Source organism: Hippocampus zosterae, chromosome 12, assembly GCF_025434085.1.
Source record: "Hippocampus zosterae strain Florida chromosome 12, ASM2543408v3, whole genome shotgun sequence".
In the NCBI taxonomy this organism is placed as follows: Eukaryota; Metazoa; Chordata; class Actinopteri; order Syngnathiformes; family Syngnathidae; genus Hippocampus; species Hippocampus zosterae.
Window position 1 is genome coordinate 4466930 of NC_067462.1, and position 21622 is coordinate 4488551.

The 21622-nt window shown below is 45.8% G+C and overlaps 1 protein-coding gene across 2 annotated transcripts in view; it reads right to left on the reverse strand.

Moving 5' to 3' along the window:
• Positions 1-1636: 1636 nt before the first annotated feature.
• fign (fidgetin) overlaps positions 1637-21622 on the reverse strand; it is a 69961-nt gene continuing 49975 nt past the window's right edge. For both annotated transcript variants that reach the window (XM_052082785.1, XM_052082786.1), the window contains one exon: positions 1637-6365. In XM_052082785.1, coding sequence (XP_051938745.1) covers positions 4129-6365 — 2237 coding nt within the window. In that variant the 3' untranslated portion in view covers positions 1637-4128. The remainder of the gene's footprint in view (positions 6366-21622) is intronic.

Consider the following 21622-nt stretch of genomic DNA (forward strand, 5'->3'; position numbering starts at 1 on the left):
CCCAATGCGCAATAAAACTACAAATGCTATCGCTAGCTTTGCCGCTTGCAACAGTTTGTGGCGATCTCGCCACACACGCCGCGAGATCCAATACAAATCCCGTAAAAAGCAATCCTTGGGTTGAACGCCATTTCACTCAACGCGCTTTTAAATATTTTTCCGACAACCTCCATCAAAACGGAGCTCTTGTATTGAATCTCACGAGTGGAGTAAATGCCGCGGCATGGAAGTGGAGCTAAATCGCTGCTTTCCGTAAATAGTAAGAAAAAAAATAAAACACAACAGGACCTCTTTGAAAACAAGTTTAGTGCAACAGAACAACAGTGCGATCTACTTCAGTGCCTTTTTTTTTTTTTCTTTTCCAATCACTGTGCTAGCGTTTGGTGCCGTTTCAGGCCAGAGGACATCATACATTCAAATGTGCCAAACTCACTTGTCAGACGCGCGTTTTCTTTTACCCGCCCGGAACCTTGTTTGGATTATGTAGCGATTAATGACAACAAACAGGTATAAATAAACGTCTAAAAATAACACTTTGTCACATCTTGCCACTTGCCCTCAAGTCAAAGGAGTCCCACTCAACTCATGGATGTTACAGTTATAGACCCAGACAGTGTCGCAGCACGTCTTCCATAAACATTCGCCTTTTTTTTTTTCCTTTCAAAGTAACAAAGCTGTTTTTAAAGTGGAAATAGATCGACAATGTGTGATATCGGGATGAGTGTATATTGGAGCAAGCATTATCGGTGGTATTCCCCTTTTGGAGTTTTTGGTGAGTTATTAAATTGTAAAGCGGGGGAGAGAAAAAAAAAACACCCATGTTGAAATGTCAGGTTTGTGATTAAAAAAAAAAAAAGACAAATAATTTCTAAATTTTTTTTACACCTTTCACAGATACGACCCACGTTTTTGAAAGGGCACCAAAAATGAACAACTGAAATAATGTGTGTGCAACTGAGCACAAAATGTGATCTGGTCGGATAATCAATCAAATGTATTTTTAAACACAAAACAGAATATTTAGTACAGAAGAAACGTGTATCATGATCACGTTAGATAGATAAATAAATAAAAACATTCTGCTTTAATTCTTCAGTGACCATAATTGGTGATTTTTTTTTCAAAGAGACTTGTAGGTTACTTATGTTGTCCTTCGGGCTAACTAGTACCTGCTGGCACATTTTTTTTTTGGGGGGGGGGGGGGGGGGGGGGACAATCAGAACAGAAAGGCATCTGTTTTCAAAGTATCTTGTCTTGCTCCCTCCCTCCTCCTCTTCCTTTTTGTGCAGAGAAAGAGGAGAAAAGAAAACTACTCAACTCCGCAAGCTAGGAATCATTTTGTGCTCTGCATAGCCGTCAACTTCCAAAAAAAAAAAAAACGAAAAGAGCTCAATACCGATGACCGCCCTCCTTATCCGTTTTAAAAACTACGGTAAATCATCAAAAGGTAATCAGCCCATGCCTCCCCAAAAAGGCAGGAAAAGTCTACTCGAACAACTGAAATTCATTTGTGTTGAAGCAGAGGCCACGTGAATTGATGGCGAGTGTGTGTTGACTTCCATCTAACAAGAATGTGGTTGGTCAAAGGGTGTGCACACTTGTGCAACCACATTATCTCAGTCCTTGATTTTCACCCCCCCCCCCCCCCCCATCGAATGTTAGAAACACACCAAAAGCGTCACAAAAACCTGGCATTTGAACTGCCCCGTGTAGACTTTTTCTATCCGTTGTATTCTGCACAGACACCCCCCCCCAAAAAATAGGAAAAAAATAAAGATAGCGTTCCTTTAAAAAAATGTGCTGCCGTCTTACCTTTGTATTTGAGACGATAACGAACAAACGGAGGTAGAAAAGCAACCGAGCGGATACATAATCCTTCGTTTTCATTAATGATAAAACAGCAGCAGGATGGAATGAAATGGCTCCGGGCAATTTTTTTTTCCCCCCTCGCTCAACCCCAAGATGTTTGTCTGCACCTTTTTTTTTTTCAAATTCTACACGGTGCTCGACGCGAGATGTACAGCTGAGCCTCCAAATGGGGCGACTCAAAAGAGCAGAATCACCGGGTAGGATTTTCGGTGCGATAGCGCCTTGAAAATCATTTCGGAATTAGCCACGGGCAACCATTCAAGATAAATAACGCTTCCGTTCTTGTTCAAAGGCAAATCTCTAATCATAAATACGATGTTTCATTTCAAGGAAACACCCCCCCCCCAAAAAAATCGGATTACTATTTGTCTCGCAAATAGATCAAAAATATATACATTCATTGGAGAAACCTTTGCTGAGGTATAGTAGCCGTGTCGCGTTGTTTGATACAATTTCAAATCAAAGTCTTTTTTTGGGGGCGTGCGGCGTCGAAAACATACAATTAAGCCCCCCAAATGATTCATACCCTTGGAAAACGTTACCGTGAAGTGAATTCGTATTTTTGGGAGAGGCTATCTTTTAGCCGGAAATGAGACGAGAAAGTCGTACAAGACTGATTGATGAAAACGGCGATCCTCTCATCAGACGTTGAAGAGAACGAGATCTCTCACACGTACATTCTCAAGGATCCTGTTCACGTCGCGAAAAATTGAGGCTTCGAGAGCAACCGATTATTAGCTATTTAAAAATCGCTGGCAAAAAAAAAAAATCGGATTGTTTTATTTTTTTCATTGCATTGTAATATAAGACAATGACATTCTAACAGCCCGCAAAGTCGTCAAAAATCGGACTTTTTTTTTTCTCTGTTGTAAAGTGAAACAAAAGGACGGAGTATTTTAAAACTGGCAATTGTTCTCACTGTAATTCATCATTGTTGTAAGCATTAAAAGGGCCCCCAAAAAAATTGGTTTCACCATTCGATATTTTTAAAGCTAATTGGATAATTAATCGGTTACCGGACTCACTTCCTGCTAACTATCGTAATCACCATCGGTCCCACTAAAAAAATCTGTTTCGCTCAGGCTCTACATTTTAATCAACTTGATTTTGATGTTGAGAGGTTGTTTTTTTTTTGTGTGTTCTTCTTTGCCCGTAAAGATCGTTTACGTCGAGGGCTGAGACGATGAATCGAATAACTCAAAAAGCGAAAATATCGGAAAAAATAAAAGAGAAAAAAAACAAGTGCGTAAAAGACAGAGAATATCCAACTTTTACAGCCAAAAAGAAGAAAAAGGGTATGAAGAATATCGCGCTTAACTGTACTTGATGACGATGCTATCATCACTTTCCTGAGTGTTGAAAGTAAAAAAATAAATAAAATGAAAAAAGATTGGATGGTCTAATTTTACATGCCGTCAAACACTGTGAATTACAACTAACAACAATTACATCGTAATTTATTCGTTCAAGTGAAGCCACGTTGTGAAATCAGATTCACCCTTTAAGTCGTATCTACAATCGGAGGAGCAAAAAATAATAATTTTTTTTTAATCGCCTTGCTAGAATCTTACCGGACCAACATGAGTATGCAGAGTATGACTATGTCAATGGTTTCGGTAATTTTCTTTTTTTGTCACCCCTCCCAACCCATCACTAAATGATTTACACCTAGAAAATATGCCAGAAAATTGAGCTGAAAGCTTCTGCCCGTAAAATAGAATTTAGCTTAAAACAACTGTTCACAAAGAGCACACAACAAACAGCTGTTCTAAGGGGAAAGAGAAAATAGGGGGGGGGGGGGTTGTCTCATTTTCAAGGTTATTTTTTTTTTGTTTTGTTTTTTTGAAACGCACTATTAGCACATGTCACCAATGAAGGTTGTGAGGCAAAAAAGAAAACTTAAAACAGCACCACCTCAGGCACTTGATAGCAACTAAATCTCAAAATCAGCAGTACGGTATAGTCATATATATAATGTGTGTGTGTGTGTGTGTGTGTGTGTGTGTGTATATACAAAAACAAGAAGGAGGGTCGGCGGATATTCCTTTACAAGTCTTTTGGTGAGCACGTAACTCCTGCCATGTGCCGATTTCTCGAATCGCGGCATTGGTCCGTGTTTTCATCTAAAGCCCTCCATGACCACGTCAAGCGTGTCCGCCTTTGTGATTCTTCCAGCCCCCCCCCCTCCAACCCCCTCGTGCGATTACGTGACCGCCCGAACCCTTTTTCGGAAATCACGGCGGAAGCGTCTCATCGATCTCATTGACTGCAACCAAACATTTTATTCCATTCGGCGTACGTGTCGAGTTCTTTTTGCGATATGCTGGGCTGGAATTTACAAAAGACGTTGTCAAAGTCTTGAAAAGAAACCGCTCTCATTTGTCTCGGGTGGAGACCCGACAGGTCGGAAGCGGGAACGCCGTGCAGCGCGCCCACCGCCGCCTCTTGACAAAGCTGAACCACATCCAGTCCGGAAAAACCTTCTGTCCTCTGAACCAGTAATGACATCTCTTTGTCACTGAGACAGTAGTTGTGCGGGGAGAGCACTTGGTTGATTATCTGGTGCCGCGCCGTCCCGTCGGGTAAGGGGATGAGCAGGCGTTTGGTAAAGTACCTCCGTAGGGACTCCGGGATCTCTTCAGGTTTACTGGTGGAGCAGACCACCAGAACGTGGTCGTCGGCAGAGGACAAAATACCATCGAGCTGCATGAGGAGCTCGGCCTTCAGCCGGCTCACCGGACTGTCCTCGCTGAGCTGGGCCGACAGGAGGAGGTCCACCTCGCTGATGAACACTAGCGCCGGTTGGCGAGAGCGGGCCACCAGGAACGAGGCCTGGATGATTTTGTCTCCCTCCACCAGCCACTTGGTGACCAGCGCGGAGCTGCTCAGTCGCAAGAAGGCGGCCCCCAGCTGGCTGGCCATGCAGCGGGCCATCAGCGTTCTGCCCGTTCCCTGAGGTCCAAACAAAAGAAGGTTGCGAGGTAAGGCGTGAAGTCCGCTGAACATGTCGGGCCTCAAAATGGGCCAGAGGATCTCCTCCTTGATGGCCGCTTTGGCCATCTCCAGCCCGGCGATGTCGCTCCAATCCACCGGAGGGCACTGCTGAAGGATCTCCGCCGTCACCATGTCCACCAGGTTGGGGTCGCCGTTCTTCAGTTGTTCCTCCGCGGCGAGGACGGACGAGGTAGGCGGACCCACATCGGGACCTGTGAGGGAATGAGGCAGGTGCTGTCTGTGCTCTTCGCTTTGCTCGCTCAAAATCGGGGAGCCGAACTTGCCGTAGGTCTCGCCGGCTCGGAGATCGTCCGCGGAGCTTTTGGACGATCCGAAGGACGGCGGGGTCAGAGTCCCGCCGGAGTGGATGCCGAACTTCCGTTGCTGATCGGAGGAGATCGCCTGTTTGGTTGTCTTGAACGCCAACGAGGAGGCCTCGGCGTTTCTGTCAAAGCCGTTGCCCCGGTTGGAGTCTGAAACGCTGCTGTCCGCCAGTCTGTACATGGGACTCTGAGAAGAGCGCTGCTGGTTGTAGTTGAAGTCGGCATAGCTCGAGTCCACTTCGCCGTGTCCGCTCATGTAGAAAGCCTTTCGTTTTAACGAGTTGGATGTGCTCCCGTTCAAGGGCGCCGGGGCAATCGGCGTATGATTGTGGGACTGGTAGGTGTAGCCGGGCAGAGTGGAGGGGGGGATGGGAGTGGGCGCCGCGATCCCGGACGGCAGATAAGCAGAAGGCGGCGGCGCTCCCCCCGGGCTATATCCCGGGCCCACGGCCGTTTGCGGGTGATACCCTGTTGGCGGATAATTGTAGTTGGGGAGGTTCGGGGACGCGCCGTTGTAGCTCGGCACTAAGGTGGGGGGAGGAGGTGGCGGCGGGGGCTGCAGGAGCCCGGCGCTGTGCAAAGGAGACGGATGCGGCGAAGGGAGGGCCGGGGTGCTCTGGCCGCTGTAGCTGGAATGCAGGTAGGAGCCGTTGTAGCCGGCGCTGTATTCCTGAGAGGGAAGGCTCGAGTGGAGAGTCGTGGCCGCGTGGCTCCCGCAGTTACTGCTGGAATAGCTGGGCTCCGACAAGCTGCTCGCCACCCCCGGGGAGCTGCCGATGCTGGCTGACGCATCTGTAGGGGGTAGGGCAGCTGTCATCCCGGCTTTGCTCACAGATATAACATCTGGAGCACAGTTCATCGGGTAAATCCCCTCCTGCCAAGGCTCATTCTCCGACTTGCGTCCGTTCAGGAGTCCGGCGCCGCCCTCCGAGTAGGAACACAGGAGCGCTCTTTCGTTCGGCCCTTCGAGGATCCCCGAGTACTTCTCGGCGTACTTCTTGAGCAGGTTGGAGGCGGTGAGCGCGGAGATATCGTCGTTGGCCCAGGCGTACTGGTACGTTCGTTGCAAGTGTCCCCGGTAGGCTTCGACTTTGTGCGCTGGAGAGCGGGTGGTGGAGGAGATGTCAAAGTGTTGTTCGGCCCATTGTGTGTGCTCTGGGGTCCACTGCATCTTTAGACCTGGGTGGTACGCATAAAGGAAACAGACGTCAACATTCCGTACCCGTCAACCTCAGCTAATAGCCTTATAAATGATTACGATTCCTCTTACAAAGCAACAAAAACGCACATTATGCTTTATCAATCCTACCGTACGCAGCGATGAAAAAAAAATATCCCATTGAGGATTACTTTTGCCGTGATAATATTAGCCATCGACGACGGCGTTGTCGTTGACTACCGACAGGTGAGACGATCTGGATTTGAGCCAAAATGGTCTTTGTGAGATCCGTTCAATTTTTTTTAAAGTTATAATACGCCGTACATGATTTTAAAAAAACGTATATAATACGGGGAAAACGTATAAGTTGACAGGTATGACACTCGCAAGGATGAGCCATGAACTGAATCTGAAAACAACGATGGACTATTTTTACCTTTTACACGACTTGGACATATAACTTAACGTAGGGTTTAACTGGCCCATTGAAGTTGCGGCAAAGGGTTAAATACTAGCGGCTTGGCGTTGCGCTCGTGTCCCACACGGGCCACAAACGACGCGACGGAAAGACAACACGCATTGATGAGGGTGGTGTGAGAGACACAGCGCTGCGCTGTAATCCACCCGAACGCGAGGCGCAATGACACAGACGGACGCGGCGGGTCAGTCCATAATCCAACTCTCATCTGAAGCATTCGGAGACAGTTTCAAATCTGCTTGGAGGAGCGCAGCAAAGCAATCTTCCTTGGCAGCGCTCCGTTGCTTTCATCACACAAACCCCTCAGCCCAGCAGGAATTACATCCACATCAAGTCTGCCCACTGCTTCCCATCCAGAGCGAGGGAGGGTGAGGGGGGGGGGGGGTGGAGAAGAGGGGAGGGGGGGTAAGAAAAGAAAAAAATACACATGCTTGACTGCGAGCGTCTCCCGGCCTATTCAGCCTTGAGATGTGAATGACATCAAGGATCAAGTTAAACCCCGACGTCAAGGCGCAAATAAATGTTTTCATGCATGTGGTAATATTTGATTTTGTTTGGGTGGGTGGGTGGGGAGGGGATTAGCCGACGATTTATACCCTCAAAGAATGTTTAATAGACAGCTGCTCAAAACGGGCCGGATGCGTCCGAGTAGACGTTTTCTCCCCTGCGCGCGATTACCGCGCCTCGGCCGTTAGCGGTTGCCGTGTTTGCGGCGCGTCCTTTTTCACGTGATTTAAGAAGCGCCGGGCAACGGCGGCTGCAGGTGCGCGCCAAGCGGCCGTTATTGTTCTGCGAAGAATAACGGATGATTCCTTTCGCCGTCTGACTCCATCTCCATCATTGGCCCACCCACCACACCAGGAGCTAATTAGCGGGATTACGCTGCGCTAATTGTGTTAATTTACAAGGTTTTAGTCAAAGAGATCCATGCTATGCCTTACATGCTTGTCAACCATCCAAGCTAATGATGAAGGGGGGGAGGAAAAACCCAAGGCAAAAAAAAAAAAACCCTGGCAGACAAATTTAGCCACCAGCGACTGGGGAGGACAAACGTTCAAAGACGTACAAGACCGTTTGTCTGCAAATAACAATGATTATTTGTGATTAGTCTGCTGATGAATCTGATTTAAAACAAAAACATGTTTTATTTTCTATCCGTTTATTCAAAATCAGGACACGCTCTAAAAATGACACGAAGGTTCGTAATATGTCAAAGAAAATCATGAGCATGGCTTTAAAAAGTAAAAACAGTGTTTTGGGGGGGGGACAGTCCGCTTTCATGGAGGACAACAGAAATTGAATATTTACCTTGGGACAATTTTCAATCAAACAAGGTATCGACGTGATTAACCGATTATCAAAAGTATTGATCAGTTGTCGATTAATCATTGCACCTCTCGTAATATCACAAAAGAATATGGGAGCAAAGGTGGTTGACGAAAATCGCTTTGATAAAAAAAAAAAAAACAACAGCCAACTTATTTTTGCAGAGATTGAAGCAAAAGTACGTATTTGCATCAAGTTGAACAAATACAATAGCCATAAACTGCAACGCAATTTACTGATATGAGCCATAGCTACATCTACCGTATTTTCCACACTATAAGGCGCACCTTCAATAAACGGCCCATTTTAAAACCGTTTTCCTACATGGGGTGCACCGCATTATCAGGCACACAGAATAGAAGCTACAATAGTGGCTGCGGTTGCATTGTGCATCCACTAGATGGAGCTATTGCTGAAGGAATACAATACAATACAATACAATATAGCTTTACTTATATGGCGCTTTCACAATCGCTTGCAGCTGGAACAAAAAGCTTTACAGAACATTTAAAACTCTACGTCCAAGAAATCAGAATTTAAATCATATTGATCCATCGATAAGGCGCATCGGATTACAAGGCGCGCTGTCGGCGGAGACAATTGAATGCTTTTAGGTGCACCTTATAGTGTGGAAAATATAAAAACCAAATAAATATGGAACATTTCACACAATCATGAACATGTTTAAGTTAATTGAGTGAGGAATGCCCCAAAGAGCTTTGCACAAAATGCGACACAATTTGATTCGGGTAACGGCTTGTTACATACTCCATCCACATCTTCAAATAAAGTCTGTTGGAAACTTGGCGCATTTGTTTTCCAGCAATGTCCTCTTTGATCTTTGAGCGACCCGCTCAGTGTCGTTGGCTTCCAAAGCCTCCAGATTGCAACACTTCTGCCATCATCCACTCGAAGTAAAGGCTCGCACCGGTTTTGGTCCAAGTCTAAATGTCGCGCATCGCCGTCGATGTAAATATTATGTTCTCGGCTCTCTTGATAGGTTTGGAGTGTTTATCTCAATACAGGTTGTCACCGGGATAACTACATTTCAATAATTATTGCCTTTTTTTTTCCCTAATGGTTTCCAATATTCTCCCACAGATGAGGCGGAATTGCGCCCGTGGCAAGCGGCGCTCCGCCAACCGAGAGTCTCAGCGATGGATTTGGTCAAAATTGTTCATTGACACTCGAGCCACATTTCGTCAATAGCAAAATTGCAATGGGGAAGGGGCCTGGGGGGGGGGGGGGGCTTATGGAGTGTGATTCCTCTGTTATTGATAATGGCTTCTGAACAATGTGCCCACTTAAGGCAATCAAAGAGGTGCTACTTGCAAAGTGTACTTGTCATCCGCGAGCATCCAGTTCCGCTGCATAATGAAGCATCCAAGATGATTACCCGAAGCCGCGGCGCCACCGCCGCCGCCGCCGCCACCAACGCTCCCCGTGTACCACGCGAGCCCAACACAAAGGATTTGGATTTGCGCAGCGAGATGACATCTTATATTGAATGACATGGAATATAAGATTTCACGTCCCGGGGTGCAACGGGCAAGATGAATTCATGAACGACATTGCTGTTATTAATCAAGTCGACTATTTTTCAAGACAATGCGATTATGTGTCATTCATAAAAGGCTACGATCGTCAATGTAGAGCTTGACACACACTTCTAGACTCTTTCTGCAATATTCCAAACGGAGTGTGTGCAGGGGGGAGGCGGTGGGGGGAGTGTCCAGGTGGTTTAATAAACGAAAAATGTTCACATCGTTTCGACGTTTAGGCAGTATCTCGGGCAGCGGTGTCCAAACAATGGCCCGCCGTCCATTTTTAAGCGGCCCGTGTCATGCACTAAAAATGACATCTGCCACCAGTGCATTTGTTTTATATGCCGAGCTTCTTTTTTTTTTTTTTTTAATTGCATGGTTGCAAATGAACTATTTCCAGTCAGGCAAGCGAGTTGCGGTTTCTCTTCATAACACTGCAGTGAATAAAAACCGAATCATTTTTACAACCCCAAAAATAAATAAATAAAAATAAATGTTTTCATTCCACTCTCTGCTCTGAGTTGACGTCCAATGTGTGAACAATCTCACATGAATGATTGCCAAAAAACGTTGCGACAGAATGCTCCCGTTTTGGACCCGTAATATTTGGACAAACCTGACATGGGGGTGTGGGGTAAATAAAGAAATGAACAATCACTGATTGAGGGCGGCCCAGTGGACCAGCGGTTAGGCGCATCAATCTCACAGTGCAGAGGTCGTGGGTTCGATCCCGGCTCCGGTCTCCCTGTGTGGAGTTTGCATGTTCTCACACACCGGGCCTGCGTGGGTTTTCTCTGGGTGCTCCGGTTTCCTCCCACATTCCAAAAACATGCATGACAGGCTGATTGAACACTCCAAATTGTCCCTTGTTGTGAGCGTGCATGGTTGTTGGTTTCTGTGTGCCCTGCGATTGGCTGACAACCGGTTCAGGGTGTCCCCCGCCTACAGCCCGAAAAGGGCTGGGATAGGCTCCAGCACCCCCCCCCCCGACCCTTGTGAGGATCAAGCGGATCGGAAAATGGCTGGATGGATAATCGCTGATTTATTTCATTAACAACGTAGCTCAATATGCTTCACATGCTGTAATTAAAAGTACAAAAACAAAAACAAAAAAAATCTTGCAAAAATTACAAAAATGTAATACATTGATACAAAAAAAAATACAAAAAAGCATACAATATTTTCAAAAACGTGATTTTTAATAAGATGTGGACAGACCTTTACAGGCACATTTGGAATATTATTCATTATGATAAAAAAAAAAAAAAAACAGCAAATCGGGGGGCTGTATTATATGCAAGTACAGAGGAAAAAAAACTTTTTTTAAAGGGCGATTTAGAAGCAGGTGATGTATTTTTCACGGGTACGCGTCACTCACGGGATTTTAAGAGCCGTTCTGATGTCGCTGGTCGTCCGACTCTCAAATTCAACAGCCACAGGTTCCTTTGTTTTATGTGAGCAGCTATAATTAGATTCTACTTGTGGAATGATTGCAGATAGCCCGAGGCTACAAGATCACATTTCGCTGATCAGCCCGCATCAAACGCAGCCTTTGTTCGCCCGTCCCGGTTGACAATTTGAAGCTTTCAAATCACCATTTTTATTTTTTCCAAGAACGGGTACATATTGATTTACCGGCATTCCCCCCCACCTCTCATCGCAGGAACAAAACCAAAGCTGCTTTATACCACAAAAAAAAAAGGTGCAGATACGTCATACCAAAACACACAACCGGTGGGTCAAAACAGGCATTTGACACTGTGATGACACGGCCGCCGTGCGACGCTACGGTGTTTAATTTCGGGTTCAGTGATCAGTTGGGATAAAACAGAAATGTTGACCTTTTTTGGGGGAACTATTAATCTGGACGCCGGCACCGTTTTTTAAGCAAACAAGAACGGGCCTTCCACTCTGTCCATCCAATTTCCCAGTGTGTAAATTGGACCGCCGCTTGGACAATTCTCTATTCATTACAGTGCGGCTGAAAGGAAGCACCGAGGTGGCGGCGCCGTTTTCTTTTCCTCTTTCTCCGTGTGTGTGTGTGTGGGGGGGGGGGGGGGAGAAAGAGAGTGTGAGAGAGAGAGAGAGGGCATAAAGAGCTGGACGTTCCTTCCTCTGTTTTTGGCTTGGGGCGATGGCAGTGGGGGGGGGGGGGCATTGAGGGAGATAGGGGGGGAGGGAAAGCTGTCATAATTGAAACGTGGCCTAATCAGAGTCATTACCATTTTTACCAATTTGCACCACCCAAGATGCTTATTAGGTAACTGTGTTTAATAAGCGCCTCTTTAGAAAACTAACTGTAATGAGCTCTTTAAAGTCAGACTGGAGCGTGATTATGCACTGGAAGCCAAAGCAGAGGGGGGGAAAAAAAAATTAAAAATAAAAAAATAAACAGTCCACATTTAGCGGCGCACAATGTCATTATTAAGCCGCGCAAACTCTGGACTTCCCGGGCGCACAATGGAAGGCAGCATACACGCTGAGAAGTATTTCTAATTACGGATCATTACAATCCTTGGATATTCATCTCTGGATGTAAACATAATTACGAGAGCTTTTTTTTTTTTTTTTTGCTTTTTATTCCGCGCACACGGGCCACACTTGACAGGCGTGCAAATATTGCCGACAGACCGTAATTACATCGATGGTTAAAAACAAGCTCTTATTCATATTTACTGGAAGAGATTCGAGGAAAGGGGGGGGGGGGGGGAAGGGGGGTTGAAAGCATTCTGATACAGGGCGAAAACGCTGTAATCAGTTTCTCATTCATGCCACATATTAAGTTAAGACTGCTTCGACTTGACGGCGAGCTCCATGAAGCGGTCGTTGCAAATCTTTTGATAGCAGGGTGCCATTTAACCCCTCATTTGGAAAAGAGACGTTTCCTTCGTGGCGAGAATTAGCACGCCTACTGTGCGTAAATTTCACAGTCTGACTGCTGCCACTGATGAATGACGAAAACGCTATCAAGCGCATTGATCCTAAAGGGGCCTAAAGGGTCTCGTATCGAGACACCGAAGCAAAATGATTAAGATGGCATGAGCTTGGAAAACAACAAAAAAGAAAAAAAAAATCACTGTCCAGACCTAATGGGCAACATAATGGCTGCATTCGTGAGATTCAGAACAATATGATTACAGAATATATGTTACTAGAGTAAGAAAAAATAAAATAAATTCTGATTTGCATTCATTTTGAATTCAGAACAATATGATTACAGAATATGTTACTAGAGCAAGAAAAAAAAAACAACAAATAAATTCTGATTTGCATTCATTTTGAATCACTGTCATGTAAATCAAAATCAAGTATGTTATGGGCATACGTTGTGTTTGTTTTCTTATTCTAAGAACCTAGACATGCAACAATTAAATCATTAATCGACCACGAATCAATGATCAAATTCAACAATAATTATTTTAATAACACCGGTCTACTAAGGTTTGCTTTTTTTTTTTTTTAATCACAGATAAAAGTCAACTTTCCTTGATGAATGTTTTGCGCTGATTCCGAATCGTTTTCTTTTCTCGATCACATCAGGTTTTCATTATATCAACAATAATATTAACGACAATAAAAACAAACGATGGAACAGTGCAATATATTTAGTCATACTGATGAATTATGGTTTAGATTGAGCAACAGGTGCAAATTTCCTTCTTCGCAGTGACAAAATTACAAGACATGGTAAAAAAAAATCGGTATTGCGCAAGCTTATAGAGGTCAAACGTAAAGAAAAAAAAAGAAACAAATATTTCTCAACCTCCCAGCCCACGCCTCCAAAAAAGAAAAGCCATTTTTGAAATCTGCTTTTGTTTTGGAAAAACAATGATCAACATTTTTCGCCAATTTCGGTTTCAAACCAACCGTTTCGACCATTTCCTCAAAAAAATAAATAAATGAGAGGAGAAAAGATTTTGAATTAAACCATGCATCATAACAATATGAAAATCTTTCAAAATGTGCGCTGAGACACACTCGGCATGGCACCGTTGCGGAAAAAAAGGAATATCGGCGGCGATGGCAAGCTGAGCTCCGTCCACCTTGACCTCAGCTCTGACCCCACCGAAGGGCAATGACGTCCCCCCCGGCGTCGAAAAACATGTGCGGAACATTCAGGGCGATTCTCCCAAGCCATGCTAATCACATTCATCGATTCAAAACCCGTAGTCTCACCCCATCAAGAAAATGTCGTCATTTGCCCACTTCTCCTTTCAAGTCATAGCAATACAGAGTCGTCTCAATTTGACAGACACGTCTCCAAAACGGCCAAAGAACGAAGCAGGTTTTGGTTGAACGCAAGCGTTTTAAGACCCTTGCCCATATATACTGTAACTGCGGCGAACAGGCCGAGTCCCCCCCCCCCCCCTGTACACTCCCTGAAAAGCCGTCGGACGTGTCTGATGTAACCTTGCTTACGGCACTCGCATTTCATCAGTAGTAATTATCATCCCAAGCCCTAAGCCGTCCGTTCACCAAAGCATTCCACACCGGCAGCTGAGCTCATATAGAAGGGGCAAGTTGTTAAGTGATGGCCGCACGCTCGTCGTAGGACGGAAAATCGCGGCCGTCGCAAAGGTTGACGTATTCCGGAGCTGTGCTTTAAAATTCACGCCTCTCCGTGAAAAAGAATCAGCCCAGATTAAAATTTCAAACAGAAAGTTACAATCAGGAAACGCTTTTTTTCTCCCCCACTTGCAAAGTGTCACGTGCTTTTTCGGCGTGAGCGAATGCTTGTCGAAACGACGACATGTCTGATCTTTTCAGCCTGCAGCCAAGTATGTACAAACTCGTAAAAGTAGCGTTGGCATGGAGGCAACCATTAACACAACATGACAGGAGTCCTGGCTGGTTCGCAGCTAAAGTAAGTGATCCACGGTCACCATAGCAACAGAACTTTTTTTTCTTGTTTTTTTTCTTTTACTCACCACTCCCCACCGACATGATATTGAAGCTGTTTATTTTTGAGTAAAATCAACCCAATGTGACATTGATGGCCGTTACTCATCGCTCCTCATGAAAGTTGGTTGCTAAGGTTGAGTAAACAATTTAATGCGTCTGTGCTATAAAAGATTTATGATGAGAGTGATAAGTGATGCATGTCATTATTTTAATTGGGGGGCAGGGGGGGGGGGTACATCAGAAATTCTACCTAAATAGTCACTGAAAATATTTGTATCTCAAGTCATCCATTCCCCATTGAAATGAATAAGTATGCAATTAATCTGTCCCAGCACCCCAAAAAGCCATCAATAAAAACTTTGTAACATGTTTTTAATCCAAATAACACTTTACAGTATTGTACTTTAAAAAATACATAGTCTTAAAATCATTCAATAGAATTCATGTGTTTGTATATTGTGATCATTCAACATCTTGCTGCTCATTCTGCTGTGTGCCTCCTGGCCACCGGAGGCAGTATAACACAAAGACGTCCTACACGTCGATTTGAAGACGAAACACAGAAGAAGACCAATGCATTCAAGCGGTCGTTTTTTTTGACTAACGTATGCGTTTGTCGCTAGCTCATCGATGGCGATTTGGATTGCGTTAGCAATAAGCTAGCACACATACCGTTTCTGTTTTATGCTTTGTTGTCAATAAAACCAATTTCAAACTTAAAAAGTGAAGTTGGAGTGGCAATAAATAGCTTGACACAAAGACTTGATCTTTTATTTTTTTTGGGGGGGGGGGTGTTCTGAAGAGTTGTTGTGCCAAAATTCTGTTAGTGATAAAAGCTGCCACGATTGCTAAAATAAGATAGAAAGGCTGAACAATATTTTAAAATTATATCCCCTGCCGCCTCAATATTGCGATTTCATGTGCAATTACTTTTTCACATTTCTCCGACCTTGTTTTTTTTATTTTTAACCAACGAAAGCAACAAATTAACCGTAATGTATCTAAAACATTATCAGGCATATATAAATGCTTTGGCCTTGTAGGTCTTACGCTAAATTAAAACAAATGAAGCGTGCGTGACATGAATCTGAAAGACTGAGAGTTAACTTTCTCAGCAGTGTGACTGACTTGCATCCTTTCATGCGTTCACAACAGCTTTCTACCAAACAAGTGCGGCGTAAACACGAGACAGTCGTGTCGGATGACAACAATAATGCAAACAAATCTGTGGCTTTATCACTTCAACATTTCTTCTTCAGCATGGAAATGATCGAGATATGATATGAATCTTCAATCAATGTACATTTATATCAAAATGAAGCCGACCAACCGACCAAGATGAAGCAGAGGTTTTTTTTGTGTGTGTGTGTGTGTGTGTGTGTGTGTGTGAGTGTGTGGCGGTTGTTGTTTCAATTCTACTCCATGTTTACCTTTTCTGATTCCCCAATGCCACCCCACTGTCCACAACCTCTTGGTGGTCTCTGGGGTCTCCATTACGAGCATCCCCTCAATGCTAGACGTCCCACCGTATAAAATCTAAACGCCTTTGTCAAGATGACAATATAATCAATCTGATCCAAGCTGAACAAAATCAACACCTTTGTACATAAAACCACAGGAGCCTTTTTACATTTTATCTCAATTCTCTGGAGAATTCCCCGGATATTTTTACACCACCGTGAGGTTTCTTAGGTGGAGGTAGAAGGTTCTGTCTCAATTTCTCAATTTTCCCCGTTAATACCGTAAATCAGGAGGTTGAGAGAGTCGGTGAGCTGTCATTTCTCAGTTTCAGTGATGCTCATTAAAGCATGACTCTCGGGGCCAAGAGGCCCCCCCCGAGGCTACGTCTCCCATTACAACCCTCAATGCGGCTAAATCCACACAAATGCTCAAAAGAACAGCCCTTGACACACAAGTTCACCCCACGCAAGTACAAGACAATTGGAGGAGAATGTTCTGTGGCGCATGCTTCCGGATGACAACGCAAACGGCTTGTCGGTTAAGACAAAGCAGCCGTTGCAGTCAAGGAGTGGGGTGGGGCTGGAGGGGGGGGGGGGGGGTAGCAGAAGCATTCATTTATTCATTTTCATTCATTTTTCCGATCCGCTTAATCCTCACAAGGGTCGCGGGGGGGGTGCTGGAGCCATGCATGTTTTTTGGAATGTGGGAAGAAACCGGAGTACCCGCAGAAAAACCACCGAAAACCCGGGGGAGAACATGCAAACTCCACACAGGGAGGCCGGAGCTGGAATCGAACCCGGTACCTCTGCACTGTGAAGCCGACGAGCTAACCACTGGACTACCGGGCCAACCCATTCATTCATTCATTCATTCATTCATTCATTTTCGTTCATTTTTCCGATCCGCTTGATCCTCACTAGGGTCGCGGGGGGTGCTGGAGCCTATCCCAGATGTCTCCGGGCAGTAGGCGGGAGACACCCTGAAGTGGTTGCCAGCCAATCGCAGGGCACCTGGTGACGAACAACCATTCGCGCTCACACTCACACCTCGGGACAATTTGGAGTGTTCAATCAGCCTGCCATGCATGTTTTTTGGAATGTGGGAAGAAACCGGAGTACCCGCAGAAAAACCACCGAAAACCCGGGGGAGAACATGCAAACTCCACACAGGGAGGCCGGAGCTGGAATCGAACCCGGTACCTCTGCACTGTGAAGCCGACGTGCTAACCACTGGACTACCGGGCCGCCCCATTCATGTGTTTGTATATTGTGGATCATTTTTCCGATCCGCTGCGATTGGCTGGCAACCGATTCAGGGTGTCCCCCGCCTACTGCCCGGAGACAGCTGGGATAGGCTCCAGCACCCCCCGCGACCCTAGTGGGGATTAAGCGGTTCAGAAAATGAATGAATGAATGAATGAATTTTCCGATCCGCTTAATCCTCACAAGGGTCGCGGGGGGGGGTGCTGGAGCCTTTCCTAGCCGTCATCGGGCGGTAGGCGGGAGACACCCTGAAGTGGTTGCCAGCCAATCGCAGGGCACACAGAGACAAACAACCATCCGCACTCACACTCACACCTCGGGACAATTTGGAGTGTTCAATCAGCCTGCCATGCATGTTTTTGGAATGTGGGAGGAAACCGGAGTACCCGCAGAAAAACCACCGAAAACCCGGGGGAGAACATGCAAACTCCACACAGGGAGACCGGAGATCGGGATCGAACCCACAATCTCTGCACTGTGAGGTCGACGCGCTAACCACTGGACCACAAATTTTATTTTTTGTAGCTTTCTGTGGCTAATCTGCCTCTCAAGTGGTTACCCACACCCACACAAGGGGTGACAACACACTCCGACCGGAGTGAGGTGCATCGTGACCTTGCTACATGACGACTCATTGACCAAATGCGACTCACTAACCTCCTTATTCCCAAACGTCCCGTTATCCCTAAAAACAAACAAAAAAAAACCCCAAATCAAGGATGCTAAATGTAAACAGCAGCGGGGGTGGGAAAAGAGCATCGGATGGGATTTTCCGGAGTTCTGTTCTATTTAGCAAGCGCTGACGTTTACTGTAATGAAGCCGTTTAATGGCAGCGGGGGGGGCAGTGGCATGTGTACAAAGCAACAGGGCCAAGCCTCATTGGAAACGAACAGGTTATCTTATTCACTGATCCCATTCGCAACCATTACTTTTTATAGCCGCGTCAACCTGGTTAGGATAGCGGCGTAGCGCATTGTAAAGGAGGCTCATCCTTCACGGTGTGATCACGGGGCGCGCGTTGGCCTGATATATAAAAGAAGAAGAAGAAGAAAAAGAGAGAGAGAGTTTTCACGGCCTCTCCTATTACCTTAACCTTCATGTTTGGACGGTGGACTTTATAGGCATTGAAGGATTGTAAAGGGCTGGACGGGAGAGCTTCATTCACAGTAGCGCCGTTTGATATGTCCGCCGAGGTATTTGCAGCGAGTAAGAAATAAATATAACGTGGCGCTATCGAAAAGCGACTAAATAAAAGAGGATGTTTACCAGGAAGAGCGGGTAAAACGATCGGAAACATTTCACGTCTCAAAAGAAGGTCGCTTGTCGGAGGCGCGGGGCAGGACAAAAGGTGAAATGAGACAACCGAGGCAATCTTAGATCAATATGACATGGGCGTAAACTTGCTGAGGAGAAGTCGGGAAACCACAAAAAAAAAAAAAGTCAACTTCCTCACGGAACTGACAGTTGCGCCGAGCTCTTCCGTATAGTTACGAAAAAATTTCCTTCGTCCGAATTTGATATTCAAACTGTCCCAAGCACTCAAACAATATTTGAACGAATCTAGAAAACAGATATGGCGGCCCGGTAGTCCAGTGGTTAGCACGTGGGCTTCACAGTGCAGAGGTACCGGGTTCGATTCCAGCTGCGGCCTCCCTGTGTGGAGTTTGCATGTTCTCCCCGGGCCTGCGTGGGTTTTCTCCGGGTGCTCCGGTTTCCTCCCACATTCCAAAAACATGCGTGGCAGGCTGATTGGACGCTCGAAATTGTCCCTAATTGTGAGTGTGAGTGCGAATAGTTGTTCGTCTATGTGTGCCCTGCGATTGGCTGGCAACCGATTCAGGGTGTCCCCCGCCTACTGCCCGAAGACAGCTGGGATAGGCTCCAGCACCCCCCGCGACCCTAGTGAGGATCTAGCGGCTCGGTAGATGAATGAATGAATGAATAGAAAACAGATTTGGTTTGAGCCACTTCATCGGCCATGTTGCAAGTCCGCCCATGGACCTCGCGTGCATTTTCATGACTGAGAGAGAGAGAGAAAGGCTTTGAAAGGCGGCTCCAAGCGTTAATTAGAATTATCTGTCCAACAACGAGAAGAAAGGATGGTGGGCGCCAACCTTCAAAGAGCAGAATTGAAATGAGAGAAGGGGAAGGGGAGCTTGCCAGGAAAATGATGCCCGAGCATGTCTTGAAGGTTATGAATAGAGGGAATTGTTCACCTGCGTCAAATACGAAATGAGTGGGAGGTAAGGCGCCGAGTCTGGCAAAAAATAAATGTTATTTTCACAATTCCGTAATGATCAGAACTAAAATTCATTCGGCATAAGGGCAGCAGCAGCAGCACTCCACCCGATTCGAGTTTTGGTCACACTTTCGATTGTCGTGACGCGTCTTTGGAGGCGGATAACATGTTCGGCGTGACGCCAGGAATTTATTGAAGCAAGTCTTGTCGATGACTTTTCCACCTCAAACGCTAACCAGACTACCCAACTAAATGCGGTCGGAGGGTCTGCAATTTTTGGGGGTTAGCATTAGCATTAGCCTCTGTTTTTTTTGTCCACTCCGGTCGCATGTGAATTAATATGCGGAAATCGAGGGAGGAGAGAATTGGATTGAAATGCGTATAATGAGGTTCAGGCGTTATGAATTCCCAGATGTATTTTTGACGGCAATTTCAAACTTTTCATTACTTTTTTTTTTCCTAGCGCATCAGGTTTTTGCGATATTTTCATTTTCTGTTTTAGAAATGATCGCACAATACGGATGCGACCATGTGTTGTCATTTAAAGCCATGACTTTTCAGGAAAAAGAAATCCACCTGTTGCGGAACCTATCCCTGACGAAAATTTGACGTGCTAGCCAAAAAAAAAAAAGTTTTTTTTTAATGTTACATTTTTGACTAATGTTACTTTTTCAAGGTCCTTGTCACGTGCAAAATTTTACCAAACACAAGCAATAAATTCCATGTTACAGTAAACAATCAACCTGACTATACATGAAGTGTTTTGGTCTTACGGTTTGGTCTCCCGACAAAAAACATGCAAAGAAACGTGAACATGAAATTCAGTCGATTCATCGACTTCAATCCGAGTCGTTCCCGGACTTTGACTTGCAGGCTTCGAAGCGTTCACGACAACAACTTGACAACTTTCAATCAAACAAGCTCGGCGGCGTCAACATACATCAGACAAAGCCATCGATCGGATGACCCCGGTAGTCCAGTGGTTAGCACGTCGGCTTCACAGTGCGGAGATACCAGGGTTCGATTCCAGCTCCGGCCTCCCTGTGTAGAGTTTGCATGTTCTCCCCGGGCCTGCGTGGGTTTTCTCCGGGTGCTCCGGTTTCCTCCCACATTCCAAAAACATGCGTGGCAGGCTGTTTGAACACTCTAAATTGTCCCTAGGTGTGAGTGTGAGTGGTTGTTCGTCTCTGTGTGCCCTGCGATTGGCTGGCAACCGATTCAGGGTGTCCCCCGCCTACTGCCCGGAGACGGCTGGGATGGGCTCCAGCACCCCCCGCGACCCTAGTGAGGATCAAGCGGTACGGAAGATGAATGAATGAATGAATGATAAACAAATATCCATTTGGAGGCTTTTCCATTTGAAAATTGCCTTTCACCACAGTTCCACGCCGATCTCAACCCGAGGACGAATGTACGTAAAAGGTCCTAGCGGGCAGACGGTTGAAAAGAATCTTCCCGTGGCTGAGGTGAGCTCCCTTGATGAGGTGTGAAAAGCTGCCGGTGAAGAACATCGTAATATCCCGGTCCACTTTGAACGGGGCAATTTGCGCGATCTCGCTCATTTCTGCGTATGCGTGTAATAACAATATTCAACTGGGAACATTGCGAGTTTCAATCACTGCAGGTCAACTGCACTACACAAGCCGATTCCCATACGCGCGGTCCCGTGGCCATCGAGGTCTGGAATCTACCTCCCTCCTGGCTGGGTGACGTTGCATGTTCTATTTAGAGACCGAGGGTTGAAGTAAGGCTGCGGGGAGTGTAACACTGACCCGCGTGACCTTTGACCTAGAAAAGCTGCCTGAAGCGCAACACAACTCCTTGGCCATTTGCGGCTAGCATTTTCAAAGCCAAAACCAAAAAAAATTGCTCTTGCACAGAGAATTCTTGCCAAATGATTTGCATCCTCTTTTTTTTTTGATATATTCACGCCTTTGACTTGTTGTCAATGTATTCGCGGATGCCGCTGCCCGGTCTCAAGTGGCTACGAGATGGGAAAAGCCGAGGCGGGCGAAAAACGCTTTACTTTCAGGCCTCTCGTGTCTGCAGGCCACACGTCTGCAG